Here is a 23,160-nt window from a genome sequence, read left to right on the forward strand (position 1 = left end):
TTTCTGTAAAACTGGTCTACTGGAAATTAGCCTGGGAACGAAGGGAAATTAGCCTGGGAACGAAGGAATGGCCGTGCTCAACCCTACTGCACTCAACTCTCCGCCAAGATGCTCTTAGCTCCAGTCTTCGCCCATTCGGGCAATACGCTGCACCAGCATTACTGCCGCACCACCCCCAAACAAAGGTAGGCAGTTGATGATAATATGGGCAACCCAAAGCACGTGACCTACCAGTCACGTCTGAACGGGAAAACCACGTGATGAAGAGGCGGCGGAATGTTGCCAAGGTCCGTTTCTCAGATGAGAACTAGACACTAGCATAATAAACTGTTAGACTAGGTATAGAAACTAAGTCAGGTACATCCTGTCAACTCTTTATAGAGACATCACTGGCACCTCCAGGTAACATCGCAAAGATACACTGAAATGCGAGTATAATTAAGAGAAAGCCGATAGCGTAAAGGACAGGTCTGTGAGGAAAAAAGCAGTTCGTTTGGAAGTCTTAGTAGAGAAGAGACTGCTGCAGGGGCAAGGGGAAACCTAGCAAATACTGAGCGAGTGCACTGCTACCGGGCTCGCAAAGCAGACTAGAAGTGCTACCCTGACCAAAAGCCAGAGTCCAAGCATAATAAAACAAGACCAGAAAGAAGAATCCCGAGGTATAGGCGCCGCCTGACGGATGGCTTCCCTGTTTATGAGTGGAGAGGCGGTGGGAGATGCCAGCTCCGGGGAGGACTCCGCATCCTATGGTGACTCTACGGATCCCAACGAGGAAGGTGGGGATGACAAACTGCTGGAACGGCAGTTCCATCAAGCTGCCGACCACCTGCAGGGAATGGTTCATGCGGCCAGTAGAGAGCAACTCCTCTACCTGTATGCCAGGTACAAACAGGTAATACTGGTTTGGGAAACAAAACCAACATATTGAAATACGCTCTTTTTTTAGCTGGTGCGATAGGTGTGTATGTGCGCCTGTTGCAGAAATGTACAGGACATGGCCTGTTCTGATCTTTACTTTTCCAAAGTAGGTTTAACATCCGTGTTGTCCTCTGTTTTAATTGCTTGTCATGGAATGTATCTCTAAAGTTCCAAAGCAAGCGTTTGTGTTGTTCATGTAATTAACATAGACATTTGTATTATATGCTGCTGTTGATTTTTGCAGCACTGTCTTCGCAACCATCTGATGTGGGGTTCAATTGCAGCAGACTAGAGGGATGTTTGTATGTTATTATGTGCCCATGAGGTGAACAATGATGACCTCAGCCGCCCCCCAACTGTTGGCTCCATGGTCCCGTACGTTGCCTTCCCATGTGTTACATGTCGCATGGAACGCTCAAGTGTCCCGCACCCTGGAACGACCCCACTGTAACCCACCTTTCTAATAATAATAATACAAAACATGAGTTGAGCAATAAAAGTTAAGATTAAGTATATACAACGCCATATCAGTCGTAGAATAAGTAATATTTGAACTTGGGTTCACAGTATGCAAACACCGTTCAGAGCACCCAGGGCCCAACAAACCCTCCCATGGCATACAAACTGAGGACTCACCTAAGGGTAAATTAGAACTGTCCTTTATTTTCCACAACAGACAGGGATCATACAGCAAATAATTCTCCAGCTATCATAGCTCGTGAGCCTGTGTCAGGGACTTTTGTTACATTCTGACATCACAATCCAGGGCTCTTCCCCCTCAAAACTTAGAGCCTGTCTGATTGGGTGATTGGGGTGGTATCACCTATAGCTGGCACATGCCGAGGTTATTCTACTAGCCCTTGCATGTGAGGTGGCTTGCCTGACGCTTCCCCAAAAACTATCTATTACATTGTTGCAGGGTCACGGGATTACCATTGGCCCTTGCCCTCTGCCTTCCACCCCTGGATGTGTGTTCGCTGATTGGCTGGAGCTGATCTCCCCAGGCTTGGGACCTAGCTCTGTTCTCAGTACACCTTCTCAAGGTGATGAGAAAGACTATGTGTTCCCATTGTTGCCGTCAGTATTACCACTTTGCCTTATAGAGTGCCTGTAGGTTTGCAACGTTGTGAAACAATATATGTATCATTTCTTGTCTGCTTCACTGGGAACTGCTCCTCTTCTTACCATGGGTAAATGGCCATTGTTCGGTTCAGCTGCACCACATGGGTGAAGACTGTAAAATTCAGCTTTGTGGTCCATAATTACTGAGGATTTATTCAGCTGTTTTGCAGGTGGCTCCAGGCCTCCAGATAAGGTGCGTACAAGGCCTTTTTACTCATGAAAATCTTGTAAATACGACAGCTTTATTATTTTCCTGTGTACATTTACACAAAAGTTTAGAGCAGTGCACAGGTCAGGTAACTTGACAGAAACCAGAAGGCTTCTTTTGATTTTAATCTACACGGATGTAATTGCAAGCCATGGTCTGAAACAGAATGTATTTACACCTTTTTAAAAAAAAAAAACTTCACACTGTGATAAAAGTTATGGTTTATTTCTATTCATCTTCTGTTGTGTTACTGCTTGTGGAGCTAACAGAAGCACTGTGCATATTTATTTTCCTAGCCTTTTAGGATTGTAAAATTGAGAATTCATATTTTGTAACATTATGCTTTTTTTCCAGTGAAAGCAAACTACTATTGCACAATTGTATTTTTCTGAGTTCCCGTGCTCTGTGCATAATCATGCAGAGAAAAATCATTTTTACAATTATAATTAAGTGTACACGCTAATTATAAAAGCATTGTGTAAAATGAGTATGCACAGACTAGTTTACATTCATTTAACCTTGCAGTCAATGGGGGTACATCACTATAAATGGTCAGTGGCAGCTGAGTCTTTGCTCAAGGTTGAATGATTGTCATTACACCAATCACAGGTGTTGTAGCCTCTCAAATCTTGAAGACCACAATAAAAACATCCAAAACATGACTCTCCAGGAAGTTACATTTGTAATTGAAATAGAAACTCAGCAAAACCTGTCCCTGTGATAATCCAGATGGGTATTTAAATGTATGTAGTGCTTCATACATGGTTTGTCCAACATCTAGGTACTGTGATTATTAAATCTCAGTCAATACTAAGTTAACCGACCTCTGAAGAATGTTAGCCAATGATATAGCTCAGCCAGTTAAACACTCATTGCTTCAATCTGTGCGTGATCTGTAGGTTGCAGGTTCAAATCCCGGCAAGGCCTACTCAACCTTTCATCCTTTCAAGGTTGATAAAGGAGTACCGACTTCGGTTTAGTGATAATTGTGAGAAATATTTTCTATGTACAGCGCTTTGCCAAAAGTGCTATATAAATAACCATTTGACCGTGAGATTATATATATATGTCAGCATGGAGTCCTTGCTTCTCTACACTGTTGTATCATAACATTGGCATACCATTGGGTAGTAATAGCTCCAGGAAATGAGGACTTTCATTAAACATCAAAAGACAATTCTGCTACCATACCTCAAAACACACAATACAATTCATGCTTGCTTTACTATGTAATTGGATAGGTTTTTGTGTTTTCAACATTTAAATATATACAGTAGAGATAGAATGGCCAGACCTTAGAGAAATAATGAAAGGTGTATTCTGTCACAATGCAGGAAGCTGCCGCTAGGTAATGATTTCCATACAGTTTTTGCACACATCGGCTGGATATCACATATATTTTACTCTCTTGCAAAGGAGAAAAGTAATTTTTACTCTCTTAAAATCACATTTACTCTAAAATTTTTAAAATAGGGAGTAAAATACTCCCACCAAAAATCTTATCTGGATCACTGGGTGGCTCCCTGTCTCTGAGCTTCGGAATGTGCTGCTCGTCTCTGACCTTGGTTACGAGCCCTGGCCTGGTGCTTCGTGCAGCCTAATTTTGCTTTGCTTCGTCTTTCGTTCTGGGGCCTGTGGCTTCATGTAACTCTACTATAGTTATGCTATAATTGCTATATGTCTATATTGCGCTATTCATATAGGTTAGTAGAATGTTGGCTCTTACAGTTTCCTTATATGATCCGGTAGCTTCATATGGTTAGTTGCAATAAACTGCTGCAAGCTTGCTCTGCATCTCTTGTTGCCTTGTGTTTCTACGTTTGGCTAAAGAGAGAAAATAATAAAGGCTTTTGGCAGTATGTACATGTATCTATCCTCTATCTACAGAACTGTGTAAACATGTTCTTTGTGTGTACATGTAACTTTGTGCATGGATGCTAGTGTACTTCATGGCTAACGTTACTATGTTGTGGTGTCTCTAATGACCTCGACACCACAGGATATTGGTCGTTAGTCGATCATGTACATTGAGGCGTCTGAATCCATAATCGGTGTTGGGGCACCTGTATCCATGATGACGTTAGCTGGATAAGGTTTGAATGGCTGTCTGAGAGAATATCTGTTCACATATGTAGTTGTCACTGGCCCTTCTGGGGGATGTCCAAACAGTGACTGGCATCTTGCATCTCTGACTCTTCGGGCTGCCATGTTTATAGGGGTCAAGAGGGCCATTCCAGGGACCCTCTCTTCAACTTGCTCTGCAATCATACCATGCGCTTGAGCCAGCCCCTTACACCATGCCTGCCTTCATCTACATCCTCACCACTTTGTCCGTCAGACTTCCATTCGACTTAACTCTGTCATTATACCAACACAGTTGACCATTCACGCTTGACAACATAACATAACTTCCATGCTGCAAGACAACGCACCCACCTCTGGAGCCAGTGGAATGGTGTTTCTTCCACTAGCTCTGGCTTCTTACAGGCACTTGCCTTGTTCCACCATCTTCCCTAGCTTAACATAACTATATCAGAGCCAAAATGATTGGGACTCCTCCCTTGGCAAGCTTGAAGGGCTTTGTCACACTGTACTCACCAACTTTGACACTGCTCTACTCTCCACAGCAACTCAAACGGTGAGACCCCTGTTACCACGTGGGGCGTGGTACAATATGCCCACAACATAACCTTTTATGAGCCCCCGTACCTGAACACTGTTCACTATAGCACACTGAATGCAACCTTTGATGGTCATGTTGGCTCTTTCCACTAACACTCTCCCAAATAAATCTCAGAAATAATTGATCATACTATAAGTAGTAGGCTCTGCCATGAATTCTACCTCTAGCCATGGAGAATGATAATAAATTACTAACAAGGAATATCGTTCATCTGGGCCTAGTCTTTGCATTGGGCCTTTAAAGTCCACAGCAACTTTGGTCCTTGGAGTCTGAGATCAGTCAGCAATTTGTAGCAGCGCTTGTCTGTACTACATTCCTGTATCAGCAATCTGACAAACACTCGCACCTGCCCACCAACCAATCCACTTCGCCATTGATTCGGTGCTTCCAAAATAGCTAATACCATTGCTTATGTTCATACTTAGCAGCCTTGCTGTAATGCTCGTAGCAGCCACCACTCTATGGACTGGATGCCAGCTTCCACGATGGCTCATCTTGTACCTTGACAAAAGCCTGCCGCTCACTCTCCAAATTACGTTCTCTGTGCTGACCGTTTTTCACATAATGCATTACCTCCTTCAACACACAATACTGCATTGTTTTTTCCTACTCTCCTCATTTGAAATGACATCACACACGTTGCCCAAAAAACTCAACCGTTACACAAATTGGGACACAGTCTGCCCAGATTTTCCTCACTCTAGGAATATATTCCGTTCGATACACATATTCATGCAGCTTTGACGCCTACCTGGAAAACCTAGCTGTGAATGTCTACATCCCACTTTTAACAGTGGTTTCAGTGGTGGAAATGGACAAAATTTGAAGGGGGCTCCCACAAGGGCCGTGGTGGGTGGCGGAGCTGGCAGTTGAACTCCGATCAAAGGATGTTCGAAATAGTTTGGGAACGGCAATGTTGACAGAGTCCCCAGTTTTGAGGGCTCGATAATTTAATCTGCTCTGCGTGTGATAACATTACCGAGCCCGCAAAGCTGGGGGCTCTGTCATCATTGCGTTTTCAAAATTGATTCTGATCTGTGTGCAGTGCGCTTTCAGCCCTGTCACAGGGTCTTTGACCCTCGGTAAATTTGGGGGTTGTCCTTGGCAGACGAGTATCTAGCATTGCAAGAGTGGGGGACGACCCATGAAAAAGTCCTGCTACTTTCCCCCCAAATGCAGTGCGTGCAATTCCATACGGTCTCAGTGCCCTCAAACCGTCCATCCCAATCTACTTTTTTGGTAACATTAGTGGCAGATGGCATTTTAACAAATAACAAAAATAATAAAACTGCAGCATTATTACAGATGCAGGAAACTCATCTATATAGGGTTCTGCGCATGTGCTCAGGGGCAAAATACACGCGAACCTAATTTGCATATGGATTGCACCAACAGAAGCAACTTCACAGAAAAGCACATTGCAAGGAGCATCTTCTTTGATACTTGGAGGCACATGGAAATGACTTTAAAATAAATTGCCATAAGTAAGCCAAGTGGCAAATAACTTAGTGGTGCAAAATATCTAAATTGCACTTATATTATATATGGAGCAACTCTAGTTATTTTTTTTTGTAATAGCACAGTATATTAACTTAAGCTATGAAGTGTATCGCTTACAGCACAGTGTGATTAAATGATTTGCCCAGGATCACACACTTTGGTTGAATGGTAAAATTGGGATGTGGACAATTTAAGCAACTGAGCATGTCTTCCAAGGTTTAGTTGATGGACTATTAAGTGTTTGCTTTGCATTTCTTGTGCTTAAATAATACTTCATTTAAAGCAATGCCGTAGAAGCAAACCACATTACGTAATGAATTAGCCTTTCATAGTAAACTAACTATACACTATATACATTGTCATAGAAATAAGTTGAGCAATACGAGTATGGATTTAGTTTTATTCTCCCCATCCTGCATTCAAAGTGAGCCTTACAACTCCCCCTTGGGTTTTAAAGCCATAGTCCTCATTTCATAAAGCATGCAACATTAAGCACATTTATCACTCCCTCTCGTTCACATTTCTAAAGACAAGTCCATGCTAATAGGTCCCCCTTCCCTCCCATCAGTGCCTAACGGCTGACCTACTAATGCTCTGTTTACACAGCGCAACGTGACAGCCCCTGTGCTGCCCAGAGCTCCTTGGTACATTGTCCTGGGAGCGGGACACTTCTCCCATTTGGAAAGGGTAAGGTGTCCTGCTGCCAGGACAATGAGCGTGCTGAACAGGAATGGCTCTGCACACATCCTGCCAGAGGGACACCTTTCCCATTGGCCACCCTCATTTAGGTGCTGAACAAGAGGGGTGTCCAGTACAGTACAGTGGAGTAACTTTGCTGAAAATGTTGGTGCGGACATGACATATAAATGAAAGGGGCCCCTGCCAAATGAATGGGACAAAATGGTGTGCCACAAATGTTGGGGGGGGGGGAATAAACACCCTTGCCCCCCCTAAAATTACACCCAGTGACTGGCACATTTCCCGCAGCTACTCCCCTTTGCTCGGCATGCCACTGGGCCTCAGTGATAATCTAATATGTTCTGTGCAAGCCCACTGTGTGCACAGTGAGCTCGTATAGAGCAGATTAGATCACGTGCGAGCACACTGCATTTGCCGGGGCTGGGGCAGAGGCAAGCCGGATCTCGGGATCCGGCCAGAGATCTAATACCCGCCTATTAGCCAGCGCTGAGTGGTTTGTGCGAATAGTAAATGCTGTGCACCTCAGATACTATTTAAAATTCTGTACAGCTCACATTCATGCCAGCGCCTCGACTTTATAACTGAGTGCTTTGATTGACGCGGCGTAAAGCCACTATGTGCTTCTTTCCCAACACCGCAGCAAGCCCTCGTGCTTTTCCAACCGTCATCAGGATATATGGCTTCCCTAAATAGTTTAAATAAGGGAACTTGTACTTATTCCTATAAACTTCTTTCCCGCACCTCGCATTTGTTCTTTACCCACTTGCACGGTAAACCTTTTAATGGTTCTACAAGCGTAGCATATCGAGACACAAACTGTGCACAATACTCGCTCAAACCCAGAAACGACAGTAATGACTTTGTCCTGTGGTCTAGTTGCTTGCACCAGGGCCATTGCCAACCCCTCGCTTGGTTTCACCCTATCAGCTGATAAAGCATGGCCAAGATATTACACCGAAGCTTTTAAAAACACAAATTTTCCCTTATGCAGTGCCCTTTCCATTTACTCCAGCCTCGTTTAAAACTTCACTCACATCCCTTTTGCGTTCTGCTTCAGTGCATCCAAATACAAGGTTGGAATGCTACCACCCCAGCATCCCTCCTAAGCATCTCATGCATTACCCACTGAAACACAGCCGAAGTGATGCACCAATCCGTACGGCAATTGCCTTAATTGTTACGCTCCCACCAGTGTCACAAAAGCTGTTAGTGGCCTAGATTTATAATGTAATACAAGCTTTTCAAATCCAATGTTGAAAAGTACTTGGCATCAGTCACCCTGGCCAATAAATCGTCTAACTTCGGAAATGAGTGACAGCCCCCCCCCCAGGTTGTTTTAATCCCCTCACATATAGCGATAACCACGTTGAAGACGCACTTGGTTCTATTACTCCTACTCCTTCCTCCTTTTTGCGGTCTAAATGAGCCTAAGTTCCTTCCTCACACTAAAGGGCATAGCATGACCTCTTTAGAAACGTTTTTTTTTTTTTTTACTGGAACTGCTCCTTCCCTCAATTAATCCTGTGTACATATCTATTCAGACTTCCTAGTCATACCATGAAAATGCTTCTGTGCGCTTGCTGAACTCTCCAAGTCATGTTTTTAGTTCAGCGATAGTACTTGCTCTTCACTACATGAAGCAAGGGACATTCTAATCTTGTCTCCCATTTTAGCATGTGAATTCCTTTGTTCACAAAATAGATATTAACCTCTCCGAACTATGCCTTGAATTCCAATTCACCATGGAAGTATCCCTTCAAGGTGCTAATATCACCTTCAAATTCCTCTGGGCTGATCCGTGCTTTGATCAGATTCTTATGACAAAAAAATTACCAAGTGCTGTATGATTATTGTGGTGCCAAAATATGCTACAGAGTCCATATCCTTACCACAGATTCGCTTAGCATGGTGTTAACTTCCTTTTATTTCTCATCACAGATCTGATCCTACCATGAGCACCACGTTCCCTGCACTACTTTTATCATCCAACTCTTTCCCCCTGCATCCCTTCCGTGATGAAATTCACATGGCTGACCCTCATCACATCTTGGCGAAATGACTTACCCATGTATGTTGTGCTATTTGCCCTGTGCCATCCTACTAGGGGCTATTGCGGTAGGTCAGACAGAGGAGGCTGACACAGAGACATAGTTCAACACTGCTTTAATAATTAAAATAAAGAAAAACCTGTTGTTAGCCCTACTTCTAAGATTAATTCCCTATGCTATAAAATAACAAAAAGGTGGTCATTGAGAGTCCTCTGTCCCAAACCTAGGCTTACCGAACACCAATCTATTCTATAGAAAAGAAGATGGAAAGAAGGATACTAAGCTACAGCTTAGTTGTGGGTAACTTGACCACGGGAAGTAGTGGTAGTTGGTTTCCTGACCTTCACCCCAGAGTTTGGAGATACTCTTTTGTCTCAAAATAAAGACAAGTCTTCAAAAGGAAAATGTCTCTCAAAAATCTTCTGTCCACACCAAGGCCTCATTCAACCATCAGATTTGATCCCTTCTCTAGGGATATGCATATTTATAACTGTACTCTTGATACATCCAAGGACAAGAATGTTCGTTCCTAGCCCTTTCTGGGCTCTTACTTCTGGTGACCTCAGGTAGATGCATAGCTTCCTTTGTGTGATTCTCTACTGCTTTACTTATCAGAGTTTTCTTCTCCTTTGGGTGGGCTTTGGGCCGGGTGGTTGTTCATTTTCGTTTTGGTTATATTTGTGGTTGGCCCCTCGCGGGTCACTGACTTCTCCTTCCCCTTTTGTTTGGCTCAATTCACCCCGTCCTGAAGTATTCTCTCGGACTGTCCCACAAAGGGCTATGTGCTTCTTCGGGTCCCTTGACTTTTTTTAGTATTGTTCATCTCTTCCCGTGATATGCTTTTGGTTGGCCCTTCCGGCCTATGGGCATCTGCACCTTTTGGTCGTGCCGCGCCAAGCAGTTCGCCGTGCTCGGAGTGTTGACGTCCGAGTTCCAGCATGGCAGTACCTCTCACCTTTGGTGGTGGTGCTCCTTGCCTCAGCAGCCCCTCGGACTTGAGATTTTGCCTTCGTCAAAGCTACAATGTTCTCTGTGGTCTCCACCCAACACAGCATCTGCTTCGTACTCTGCTCCTCCTCTGTGTGTGCCTGTGTTCTCCATTCTACGTCAGTCGCTCTCCCCCTGTTTGACTGTAAGTTGGTCTTTACACTATTCTTTGGAACAGAAGAAACTGCTTGTTTGGTTTTGGCTTCCACAAATTGGGTTCCACAAAAGGTGGCTACATACATAGGTCAGAATTCCCTAGTGGAATCCCGCTTGCCCTGCCCCGAAATTTAGTGTTGCATAGCTGCCTCACTTTCCTAGTCCCAAACAGAGTCCCTCTCCCTTGTGGAGAAGGGTTGAATTCTTTATATTCGTCACAGTAGCACCAGCACATATTCTTCAGCCAATTACAAAAGCACTGTATACAAGCTTTATCTAGTATCCTACAGCACCCACTGTTTTTCATGCCTACGTTGAATTCAACGGCTAGCTCTACCATAACAAATAAACAAAGTGCAAGTCCTAAAGAAAATGAGTTGGGTCGGTATGTTTAATTGACCTACTTTGTGCGCATCATTGGAGGAAGGCAAACCAGAGGGGACAGTTACAGCAAGAAGACGCTGTCCACTTTCAGTACCTGCAAACTTGAGATTGGTTAACTTGTTTTCTCTTCTGTCGCACAGATTTGGATGACAAGTACGTTCTGAAAAGAAAGTGCTGGCTTCTAATAAAATAGTAATGTTATCAAAATACTGCTCTTTTTTCCGTCGAATATCCTCTGTGGAACATATCTATTTACTTAAAATAAATGCAGAGCAATCACGTGAGGATCTGAGCTTCCTGGCTTGTAACCCCTATAATTTGGAATTCATGTAATGCATGTGTAGTGGTGTTTTACATTTTATAAATGTAAGACTACAAGTGCCAGGATGAACAGCTTAAACCGGACAATGGGCAACTGCAAAAGAAACTCTTATCACTATAAAGACACAGGCCAAAAGAGCCTGGGTGTGTGTCTTCTGCTGTTAATCTTTCTCTACCTGTGACAGCTGGTGACATTTCTAACTGGAAGGGTGTAAATATGTGCCACAAATATGCGGGAGCGACCAAGCGCAGCGATGGAACCCAAACCATTATGACGAATCAGGCGTATGTGTCTCTTTTCCCCAGAGGGGAGCCACCCCCTGTGAGGCCAGGGTGGTGAGCCTGCTCTGCAAGACCCTCCATAGGCCTCTGGGCAAGTGGGAATACCAAGGGGAATACCTCCCTCTTTAAGGACTACATAAGATGCAGAAAAAGGCTTATTTTTGTCATGGCTTTACTAAATGTCATATTTGCCAAACCTTTTCTCAAAAGACCCTTCAGACAGGCACAGAAGCCACCTCCTCAATTTGGAGACCAGGTAGGAGGATAGCTTCTTCAGTTTAGAGGATCTCCACCTGCTACGAAGGCCAAGAAAAAGATTTTTTAGAGAGGCTGAGGCGAGCTCCCAGGCATTCATGGTGCACAAAAGTCATCATTTGTTGCAAAAAGGATCTAAAACCAAAGGTAAGGAGCCATCTGCCAAAGTCCCGTCCATGGGACCCCCATCCATGGGACATTTGTCCACGGAGCGTGCGACGACCAGCTCCTGACAGAGAAAAAAACATAGTCTATGGGCCATGGGCGCTCGTCCATGAAGCAAGTTACTACCGACCACGAGACACTGTCAAGGCCTAAGCCGTCTACAGGGTAACGCCCTAATTGTCCAAAATATCCTCGTTCACAGGGAAAGCCAGGTCCACGGCTACAAAAACTTATTCCACAGAAAGATCCCCATCCACGATGTCGATAAGGTCCTTGTCTACGTTGAAAACCTCCTTGTCAACGGCCGGGTCATAACACTGCTTGTCCATGGCTACTTTGTCGTTCGCAGCTACCCTCTCGTCGGGCAACATCTCGTCATCGAAGAAATCTTTGTCGGACCACCATCCACCCACCGAGGTAATTCTGTCCACGGCAACCATTGAATCCACTGCTAAGAGTCAACTTCTCACACTGGCAACGCCTACAGCAGCTGGGCCCAGCATCAGCCTCTACCCCATTAAGGAAACCGTACAACTACCGGATATCATGCTCCAGGAATAATTCTCAGATGTGTAGAACCTTCTTCAGGTGCCACGGTCGTCAGCCAAGGAACACAGCCCACCTTGGCACCCCTCTACAGAGGACACCAATCCTTTTTACCCGGAGCTGATGCAGTCCATAAAAAATATTATGGAGGAGTTCCATCGAAGGCAGAGAGCACGCCTAGCGTTGTGAGATGCCCGCGGCTCTCCTACCACACAACAGGAGGTATTGTCCAAGATGCGAAGGAGTATCTTCCCCCCCCTAACTGGAACCAAGCAGCTTGCCAAGGTGCATGTCCCCACTGCGGAAACGCAGCACCTCGCCCAGAAGCATATCTTCATTGAAAAGGTTCTCTCCTCTACCATGTCCTTTCTCTGGTGAGACCAGAGCCTCTACGACCTTGTCCATGTTGGATTGCCAGGATGAACCTTGCCGGTCAGGATCTTGTGCACAGTCCTTACACAGATTTTACTGATCCGAATGACCAGGACGATGGGCCTGAAGAGGGGGAACTTCCTCAAGATCCACCAAAACATCTGGTGTATGAATGGGACGAGTAAGTCATCGAGAAGCAGCAGAGACATGACTCCCACCACCAGACGATGTAGCCTCTTTCGACACAATCGTGGCTAAAGCGGCTGAATTGTTTAACCCACAGGTGTCTGGTGAAGAGAAATGGTCTGTGTTATATGAATACAGGGACAAGCGGAGGAGGGTGGTTACAACCATGCCGATCCTGGACACTATCTGGGAGGCTGGAGAGAAAATACTGCCGAAGACATACAGGGCCCCTGACAGTGTGCCTTTAGGTTTGCAGGGGCATCCCCATTACAGTAGCGGCATGAAAGCAGCAAACAAACCTTGCGTTTCCACTAACGGCTCCACCAGATAAAGAGGGAAGGAAGCTAGGGGCTGTCGGCAGAAAGGTGTCAGTGGCAATCTATCTATCAATCAGAGCAGCAAACGCTATGGCAATGTCGAAAAGGTACGACAGGGAACTTTGGCACAAGGTGTCCAAGCTTGCTAAACATCTCCGTCCGAGTATGAAGAAGAGGCTAAGACGATCATTTTGGATGGTGAAGCCACTTCTTACCCCATGAGTGACACTTGATGTAGCTGAGTCTGTTTTCAGGCAGATGACCCACGGCACGGTCCTGAGAAGGCAGGCTTGGATGAAAGCAACTCATTTCAGGCTGGCGGTACATGCCCACATTTTGGATATGCCATTCGACGGACATGAGGTATTCGGCAAGAAGGTGGACGACCATCTAAAAGGGATAAAGACCGACACAGACACAGCCAGGGCCTGACCGGCACCCTTTTTGCTCCTTTTGGGGCTCATTCTCAAGGTACAGAGGCCATAACAAGGCGTACACAGCGCAGAGGTCCGCTTGCTCATCTTTTCAGCCTAGAAACCGGATCCAGCAATCCTGCACCAGGTACAACACGCAGAGAGGCAGGTGTGGATTGGGCCAATCCAGGGCCCAATCGAAGCAGAGTTGACAGGGCAACACCCCCCCACGCTACACCCCTGTGGGGGAAGGATCAGCCAGCACCTCTACTACAGAATGGCCACACCATCTAATTCATGGACTGTTTGTCAACATCACCACCATGATCAACAGAAATCCACCCCTTGGCACAACTGAAGCTGAAGATAGAGAAACGTCTTCAAAAAGCTGCCATTTAAATGGTACCCATAAACCAAAGGTGGTAAGGGATTTTATTGTCGTTTCCTCCTGGTCAAAAAGAACAACAGACAGTGGTGTCCAAAATTAGACCTACAGGTGCTGAACAAGTCTGTGAAACGAACAACATTTATAATGACCTAACTTCAGCAGGTTTTACTGTGGCTAAACAAGCACGATTTCCTGGCTACGTTCGATCTGGAAGATGCGTGCTTCCAGGTTCCCATAAACCCAGCTCACAGATACCACCTCAGATTCGCAGTGGGAGACATGCACTTCCAGTTATGGTGGATCTTGAAGAAGTTCCCCTCCCTCCTCCCAGGCAGGCATTGGTTCCGAGGAGTAATGTGGATGTTGGCGCTTGAAAGGCATGCCTTGATTGAGGTTGCCTTCCCTGCTCCACCACTGCAGTGCCATGTGTAAACGGGGTGAGAGCTGAACAAGATCGTCCCATGAGCCTGTTAGCTCCCATTGCTGGTCCAAGGTCTCCTGGATTGGTCTCATTTTCAATCTGCAGTTGGGGATGAGGAATAAAGAGGGCATCATACCCAGGAGGGATTTGAATAGACGTTTGAATCGAATTGCAACATTGTCGCTGATGGAGAAACCTAACTTTCTTAGAGTAGTCTCCATTAGCTTGACAGCCCTGGCTGTTTGTTTACTGGTTTTTGCCTTTATCAGCCAGTTGCCCAGGTAAAGGAAAAAAAAAACCTCTATCCTGTACACCTGAGGTGAGCCACCACCGGAACAGGAACAGGAACTTCTTAAAGACCCTTGGTGCTGACTTTAGTCTGAAAGGGATGATACTCCTAGCACCAGCATTGGCCTGCCAAGTTTGGTACCCACCCGACTGCAACTGACGCAGGACTCGCCAGTTCTTGTTAACCCAAAAGGAGGGGAAGATCCTTAATCGCGACCCAGCAATACTCTCGCTCGTGGCTTGGTTCCTGAACAGCAGAAACACGCCAATTTATCACTACCCCAGCTACCCCGAATGCTGGGACATCATTTGTGCATATAGAGCATAATCCACTCCCATAACCTATGCTAGAAAATGGAAGCACTTCACCACACGTTCTGAGGCGGCGCATCTGGGTCCACTGTCTCTCTGTGTGCACCAGTTACTACCCTTATCTGTTGCATTTACCCGAAAAGGCTTTGGCCTCTGTCCTCCATTAAAGTTAATCTTTCAGCCATCTCGTCCTATTCCAGGGGGGGTTCACAACACGGGTCGTTTGTGACTGACCCGGCAGTTAAGACCTTTCTCTAGGGACTACTGCACATCTTCCCTTCGCTACCCACTCCGGTTCCCAGTTGGAGCCTAAACACTGTTTTGTCAGCACTGATGGCATCTCCCTATGAAAAGATTCACAGATGTGACTTGCGATTCCTCCCCTGGAAGGTCATGTTTTTGGTAGCAATAACGTCAGTAAGACATATCGGCCAACTTCAAACCCTTTCTGCGGAAGCGCATTTCACAGTCTTCCAGACAGACTGTTTCATACTTGGGCCACACCCAAAGTTCCTTCCCATGGTGGCATCTGAGATGACGCCATCAGAATGCATAGTTCTCCCATCCTTTTTCAGCAAGCATTCCTCTAGAAGTGAATGCGCTCTACATTCCTTAGACTTTTCACAGGTCTTGAAATTCTACCTACAACGCACCAGTGGGTTTCGTACCTCCTCCAGACTATTTGGTGCCTTCTCAGGGCACACCAAGAGGCAAATCATCTCCAAGCAAGGCCTTGCACGCTTGGTGGCGAACTGTACCACTCACTGCCGCCAATCCAAGGGTGACCCTCTCCTTTGTCCGGCTACAGCACACTCCACCAGAGGAACGGTGGCCACAGTGGATTTCCGAGCTGGAGTGACAATAATGGATATCTGCAGCACAGCTACCTGGAGCCTGCTCCACACATTTGCCAAACATTACTGCTTGGAGAAGGATATCAGTAAGGAGTCAGTGGTCCTGCATCACCGGTTTACGTAACGTAGGAGCAGCCATTGTTCGTCCCTCCTTCCTGTCAATTTTCAAGCATGCATTGGGTATAAGCAGCCCTCCAGATAAGGTGCGTATGAGGCCTTTTTATACACAGAAATCTTGTCAATACGCCCCTTTTTAATTCTTCCTTACGTACAGCTTACACAGGCTATTTATAGCAGCACCCCCATAAATCTTGGAGGTCGCTGGCGACAGGCTGGCCAGCAGCAGCTTGCAAACCCATTGTTTACTTTAGCAATCAATACAGTTCAGTGAAAAGAAGCAACTGGGATGAGTCCTGGTCTGTTTTTGTAACACTCTCAGTTAATAATTCTAACACGATAATACTTTCTGAGTAATGTAGAAGAGAATTTGTGTTTTGTTCACTTTGTTCAACTGCCTGCATTTTGTAGGTTACTGTGTTATTTATTGAAGCATTTTGAATCATGATCATGCTTTTCACATTGCTTTAGGACACGTAATATTGTGTAAAAAGAAAATGGTCTTAAACTAGCCCTGCATTTCTGCTTCATTTTCCTCTGTTTTGATCAGCTTTGATAGAGGCAGCGCAGTTGCATCATGAACATTTCATACTTGGTTTTCTTTTCATCACAGAAGCACATCAATTGCATTTGATGTCTCGAAGTTTTAGAAGAGCCTCCCAGCAAGCAGTTGTTTGGCATTTGTGAGAAGGAAAAGCTTTTGGTGTTCTATATGAAGATGTGTTTTTATTTAGTCTTAAGATTGTATGTGTCCGTGTGCATGCGTGAAAGAGCACTGAACATATTTTGTTATCTTGGAGAGCAAGAAATAGCTGGGCATGTAGTCTGAACTTTACTTTCAACTCTTTTCTGACCACTTGCCCACCGCAAGCGGGTATAATGGATGCAGGTAGAAGCAGTGCTGTATATATTTTCAGTGGCTCAGATTGTACAGGTACCTCTGAACATGACTGCTATATATTCAGGCAAAGTAGCCTAATTTATCAGCAGAGCTGCTATACGCATGTCATGCATAGTGCCAATTATTCACAGCAGGGCTGATTGCATCATGCCCACATTTATTAGCAGGAGTGCTTTGTTTTGGACAAGTACCTGAATTTCTTAAAAGAGCGGCTGTAATGACAAAGCACGAACATGTGTTGCCATTTTCTGCAGCGCGCTATAGTACTGAGCAAGAACCGTGTGTGAGCTCTTCCCACCAATTTCACTACATATTTCCCAAATCCCATTACTGCGATGTAGAAAACCTTGCATGGAAAACAAAAAAATTCCCCCAAGGAATAGATGGTGAGGGGTGTTGGCTAGGGGTATTTGATAAAGTGGGTGGGTGGATGGCGTGTGCTGCGAGTGGTCTCACCCTGCTTTTAAAGTACAGAAAATGTGGTATTTTACATTCAGGATTTTCGACCTCGCAGTAAAAAATGTGGTATTTTCACATAGATCCTTCCCACCACCCTCCTCAGCTGGTGTGATGCACACTGGCGGACAGTGTGAGAAGATGGCAATGCTGTTATATACTTCACAGACTCTCCAGCTTATAGCGATTTTGCGATCCTGCAAAATGCTGCGAAAACGCTGTTTTGCACAAAAATTGCAGTTTTTTTCAGAAACGCCTGCAATAACTACTGTGTAAAAATAATACTCAGGTTGCCTGGTTCTCAAAACTTTTTAACGCAAGAAATAAAAAGGGACACCTGAATAGGCACATTTTATATGCGCGCCCATTCAGATGATATGATATGGCATTTTAAACGCGCCTATTCACAAGTGTTTCAAGGCGCGACGAGGCAAGGGAGGGGAACAAAAGGGAGGAACGACAACGATCTAACTAGGCCAGGTGTCATTTTGATTGTGCAAGTGCGTGGGAGGGGGGCAAGGGACAGTGCAGTACATGGGGAAAGATAACAATAAGTAACGGCCAGCTAGTGGCAAGTGCAAGGCTAAGTGCGGACATCAGGGGTCAAGGGCTGGTAGGGGGGACTGTAGGGATACTGAACAGTCCCCAAGTGCGGGGGTTGCCAAGTGGGCAGTGCAGGTGTGTGACGCTGATGGGGGGGACCGTGGCCCGAGATCAGAGGGTGTCCAGGTGGCCAGTGCAAGTTCCGGTTACAGCCAGGAGGTCAGCAGAAGAGAGGAGGAGAAAAAAGCAGAAGAAGAGAGAAAGGTTTTGATGGTCTTTTTCACTTCCTTGAGCAAATCAGGGGGCGTTTCTGCCAATTTAAAAGCGCATCCCAAATTTCCAAGCAAGATGCACTTTTAAATGTGCAGAAATTGTAGGCAACCCTACACGCACAGCATCGTGGGGGTGCTACTGCATGACAGGGTCTTTCTTGACCCTATCATGCGTTTTTTTTAAGGTATGAACCGCTGCTGTGTCGTTTGCTTTTCTGTTCCTCAAACAGAACAGAAATGCGTTGTTTGGGTTGCATTTTACAGTAGCAGGCCCCTAAAGGGCCTGTCGCTGTGAAAGGTGCTCAGAGCTTACTGAACACTTTCGGGAGATCGCTTCTATTCAAGGTACTACCAATTTTGACGGACAAAAATTGATCGAATGGCACAATTTGACCTATTTCGGCCAGTACCATTCAATCGATTTTTATAAATACCAAACAAGTGAAGCAGGGTTGGGGGGGTGTCAGTATTTGTGGGCTTGGAGGGGTGGGGGATTGCAGGGGTGTCCCCCACTTCCTCAAAATTGGAGTTGGGGGACCAAACAAAGAAAAAGGGACCCTGCGGCGTCAGATCCGACCCGCGTTAGAGGGACTGATCTGACACTGCAGGTTTGCAGGGGAAGTTGCAGCAACCAAGCAAAGTAGGAGAGGGGATGGGGTGGTGGTGAAAGGTACATTTTGGGTCGTTTGGCTAAAGTACAAATCAATTTGCGGCGAAATGGACTATGGTCAATTCCGCCGCAAATAATTACACTTGAATCAAACAACCCAGAACCCCATTCAAGGCAGCTGGCCAGCGCACAATTTGCACTGCAGCTCAGCTCGGCGGAAATGTGCAGGTCCCCTTTGAGAATAAGGTGACCTGCTCATTTCCAAAAATGGGTAATCTAAAAATACCATATCCTCATCTATTTTTAAATGCCCAATTTTAGGAGGATCTGTGTCAAAATCTACATTTTTTAAAAATTTAAAAATGATCACAGTATGAGAGCGTAAAGGGAGAGAGCGAGAGAGAGCGAGAGATTGGGAGAGTGATGGGTGAGATGTGATGTGATGGGCAAGAAAGCAGAGGAGAGCAGTGGGTCGAAGGAGGAAGCAGTGCACAAACAGTGCACAAGAGAGCAGAGCAAGCAGTGATGCAGTGGGCCCGAAATTTGAGAGCAAACGGAGGTACAGAAAGTAGAGGGAGTGTGTGGTCAGGGGGAGCAGTGAGCCAGAAAGCAGAGAGGAAGCGGTTGGCCGGAAAGAGGCAGTGAGCTGCAGATTGGGAAAAAGGATGAGCGAAGAGTGCGATAGAATGGGAGAAAGGATGCAAGATGCAGAAGCAGCACAAAAGAATGAAGGACTGTATATTGCGGGAGGAATTGTAGAGTGTAAGGTGTTAAGTGGGAGAATGATTTGGAGTGCGGCAGGTGCTGGGGAGTGCAAATTGTGACTTGACAGTGTGACGTAGCATGTAAGTATTTGTATGACAGAGTGAGAGGTTCAGGAATGCAAGTTGTGATATGTGTGTTGGCAAGAGAGGTGTGCAGGTGTTTGGGGGATTGAGAACATGGAAGGGGAATATATTTAGCATTTCAACTGATAATGATCAATTTAGTTAATACTATTAAGTAGACATGCACATTAAATAAAAAATGTAGACCAAACAAAAACTGTTCTCATGCATTGTCCAACCTGCATTGCTCCAGTGTGTATGCTCCTTTCACACATTCCCGCACCATAATGCAACCATGCATGTCAGCATGTCACCAACTACCACTGTACACATACGCAACACTGGCACCAGCATTCCTAACTAATCTCCTCACTGCAATGGACTTGCACAGCGTTACATGCAACAGTTACCATAATGTGTAAACATTAAACTGTCTCCAGCACCCCTATGCCCTTTCATTCACATACTATTGTCGTACCCACTTCCACTCACAAAGTATTGTGTCACTGCCAACTTAACCACAACATGTTTACAACGTTGCCCATACTGCAAGCAAGGTACACACAGCACACTATCTAAGAACTTACAAGCTGCCCTTCAACCATACCCTCTTCCAGCGAGCGTACGCACTTCCATTCACAAAGTATTGTGCCACTGCCAATGTACCCACATTCTGTTTGCAACACTGGCCTTAACAGCGTAAATGTGCTGCACAACCATTCCTTACATGTCACCACCCTCTAACTCATGCACAGTACAAAATGCATTACTGCCGTGGCTGTCCTCCAGGCCTAGGCTCTTGAGTGCATGGCCTACGGCCTTCAGCCACGCACCCCATAGTCTAGGCCTTGAACACACCCACAGCAACCCAATCCCACCATGCATGTCACTGTGGCAGAAACTATGACAATCCACATGCACACCACTGCCACCAGCACTCCTACCCAACCTGTACAACGCCATGGCGCTATGCAGCAACAAATTGCAACAGTTAACATAACGCTAATTATTGACAAACTTAATATACGTAGGTAGCAGCACTTCACTCCAACTCCCCCACCCCATAAAACACCCATTCACAAAAACAGGCCGCAATTACCAGAATCCACAAACATACCACAGCCTTCACCACCCCTCTGCACTGCCATTCACAAAGTATTGTGTCACTGGCAACCTCTGCACAACAGCTTCACAACATTGGGCCTGCTTCAATAAATCTGCACACAGCACAGTAGCCAACCGCATATAAGCTGCACTTCATCCATACCCACTTCCATACTCGCATTACGTACACACTGCACCCTGTGGCCTTACTATACAACTTCTCACTGCACCATCTCCTGTGGCACACCAAAAACGGTAGCATGTTGCAACTATCACCACAACCATGGAACGCACAATACATGCTTTGCAACTCACTTGTGGTGCTGTAGTACGTCTACAATGTGCTCCACACTCATTCTCCAAAGATCACCACCCTCCTCATATTGTTTGAAGTGTCTCTGCAAACCATGTGCATCACATCCTGGGTTAGAAGATACCACGCTAGCTTGAACTTGTGTTTGTGTTTAAATGTGTAACTGTGATGATGTCATGACTTACCACTGACAAATCCCAAAAAGGGGTGTGCTGTAAATATGAGCTGATGATGGTAGTTAGATGAATGTGGCAAATGAGAGTGTGGAAACTGGAGTTTGGCTTTCGTTTGTATAGGTTTGACCAATCATGTGTGTTGGGGGGGGGGGTGATTTGTAATAAAATACGTGGGAGTGTTTTAACTGTTGCAAAATGTGTATAATGTGAAATGTTTGTGTGGTTCAGGGAGACTCGGGTTAGTTTGACTCTACAGTGTCACCTAGCTCCTCCCGCCCATTTGTACAATAAACCTGCTTTACGGACAAACGTGCACTTGCTTCTTGAGAGATGGGCCAAGTCTATGGGTTCAGGTGATTGGAGGCCTGCCCGTACAGATGGGATAAAAATCCCTGCCAGTCTCAGACGTGGTTCAAGGGTTTTTATTGATGATTTTGTGGGCCCTAGGGTCGTCCCTTTCTTTTGTCTGGGTTTGCACCTCCTCCCAAAACCTGACATCCCTAATGCAAAGGTTGGTAGATACTGAAGATCGACCTCTACTGCCTAGTTCTATCTTTCGCTAGTGGCGAGGACCTAATCTCACTCCTTAGCTCACTAAACTCCCTCTGGAACAGCCTAACTTTCCCTACACTATTGTGCCTCACAGATACCTAGTTGTATTTAAACTCCCCATTTAACATACTCTCTCACCACTCCTACTTTTACTTCTTATCCCCCTACACCTTGCTCCTTCCACCAATCTCCTGTCCCTTAGTTGTTCTCACTCCTCCTATCTCTTTCCTCCAACCTTTTGAGGTTACTCCTCACTACCCCACATTGCTACTTGTTCCCCACATTCCTCAAGCACCCACCTTTCACTCTGTACAATTTACTTCACAATCACGCCTTACACTAATCTTTCTAAACTCATTAAACAATCAGTACCCACTTCTGCTCTCTAGCCAGTACCTCATCTGCTGCAGAAATCACCTTCCTCCCTGCTGCTGGTTGTCCTCCACCTCCGACCTCACGCGAATAACCCACATTTCTACTTCCTGTTCACTGCATCTATGCCTCTTTCTCTGCTGGGACAGGATCTCTTTCTGTAGCCAATATGGCCCTGTCTTACCCCACCAGGGGCGTTTGTGTAAAGTGAAGAGGCTTTGGTAGTGGGCTAAGCCCCACACAATTGTTTCCACACTGGTCCACTGCATAAGTATGGCGGCCCAGAACCCAGGTGTTTATGTTCGTGTTACGTGGCCCTGTTCCACATCTCCCCAAGATATGTTTTCTGCGGAGGTGGGGGGATGGATACTTCTTCTTTTTCTGTACCCGATGGTCTAGGGGGCTTGCAGGTGTTGCTTGGCAACTCCACAATGCCCTCTTGTCTGCCTTGTAGGGAGCCTGTCTCTTCATGCAACATCCTCTACCCCATGGGGTATTACCAATCTAACCCTATTTCCGCCTCCCCATTTCCAACAAAATACTGAGACGAGGAAGAGGTGAATAAGATCAGTAGAGATTACCCATAGGAATCGCATTGGGAAAATAAGGGAAACCTACCCTAGAAAGAACTCAAGTTGTCCCACTAATAGGCAGAGTCAGGCATTAAATAGTAACCATTTACACCTGACTCCACTTGACTGCTCTTTTCACTATAAAAGGTGTGGTCTTACACAAATGGATGAGCGAGTAGGAGAGCAAGCATGAGAGCGAGTTGGGAGGAGAGCCGAGATGCCAGAGCTGGCCAAGACCGGATGCCAGAGACCGAGATACTGAGAAGCTGCAGTTCAAAAGAGCCAGAGCTTGGCGAGGGAGCTGTGTCTCCAGGGAGCCTATTAGAGTCTGTGTATTGGAGCTGAGATGAGACGCCCAGGAGTGTCCGAGGGGCAGGCATGAGACCCTGACCTCGGAATGAAGAGCTGTTGTAGAGCTGAAGCGCAGAAGTCAGCCCAGTGAGTCTGAAAGCATTGCAGAGCCGGGTTGTGAAGAGTACGATACAAAGTAACACTTAAAACGCTTAAGAAAGTGCGTTTG

The 23,160-nt window shown here is 45.7% G+C and overlaps 1 protein-coding gene across 1 annotated transcript in view; it reads left to right on the forward strand.

Moving 5' to 3' along the window:
- Positions 1–230: 230 nt before the first annotated feature.
- Positions 231–23,160, forward strand: part of ACBD6 (acyl-CoA binding domain containing 6) — a 1,145,790-nt gene continuing 1,122,860 nt past the window's right edge. The window contains exon 1 of the mRNA XM_069641451.1: positions 231–892. Coding sequence (XP_069497552.1) covers positions 680–892 — 213 coding nt within the window. The 5' untranslated portion in view covers positions 231–679. The remainder of the gene's footprint in view (positions 893–23,160) is intronic.

The sequence above is a fragment of the Ambystoma mexicanum genome, chromosome 1q (assembly GCF_040938575.1).
Source record: "Ambystoma mexicanum isolate Mex_15411 chromosome 1q, UKY_AmexF1_1, whole genome shotgun sequence".
Classification (NCBI taxonomy): Eukaryota; Metazoa; Chordata; class Amphibia; order Caudata; family Ambystomatidae; genus Ambystoma; species Ambystoma mexicanum.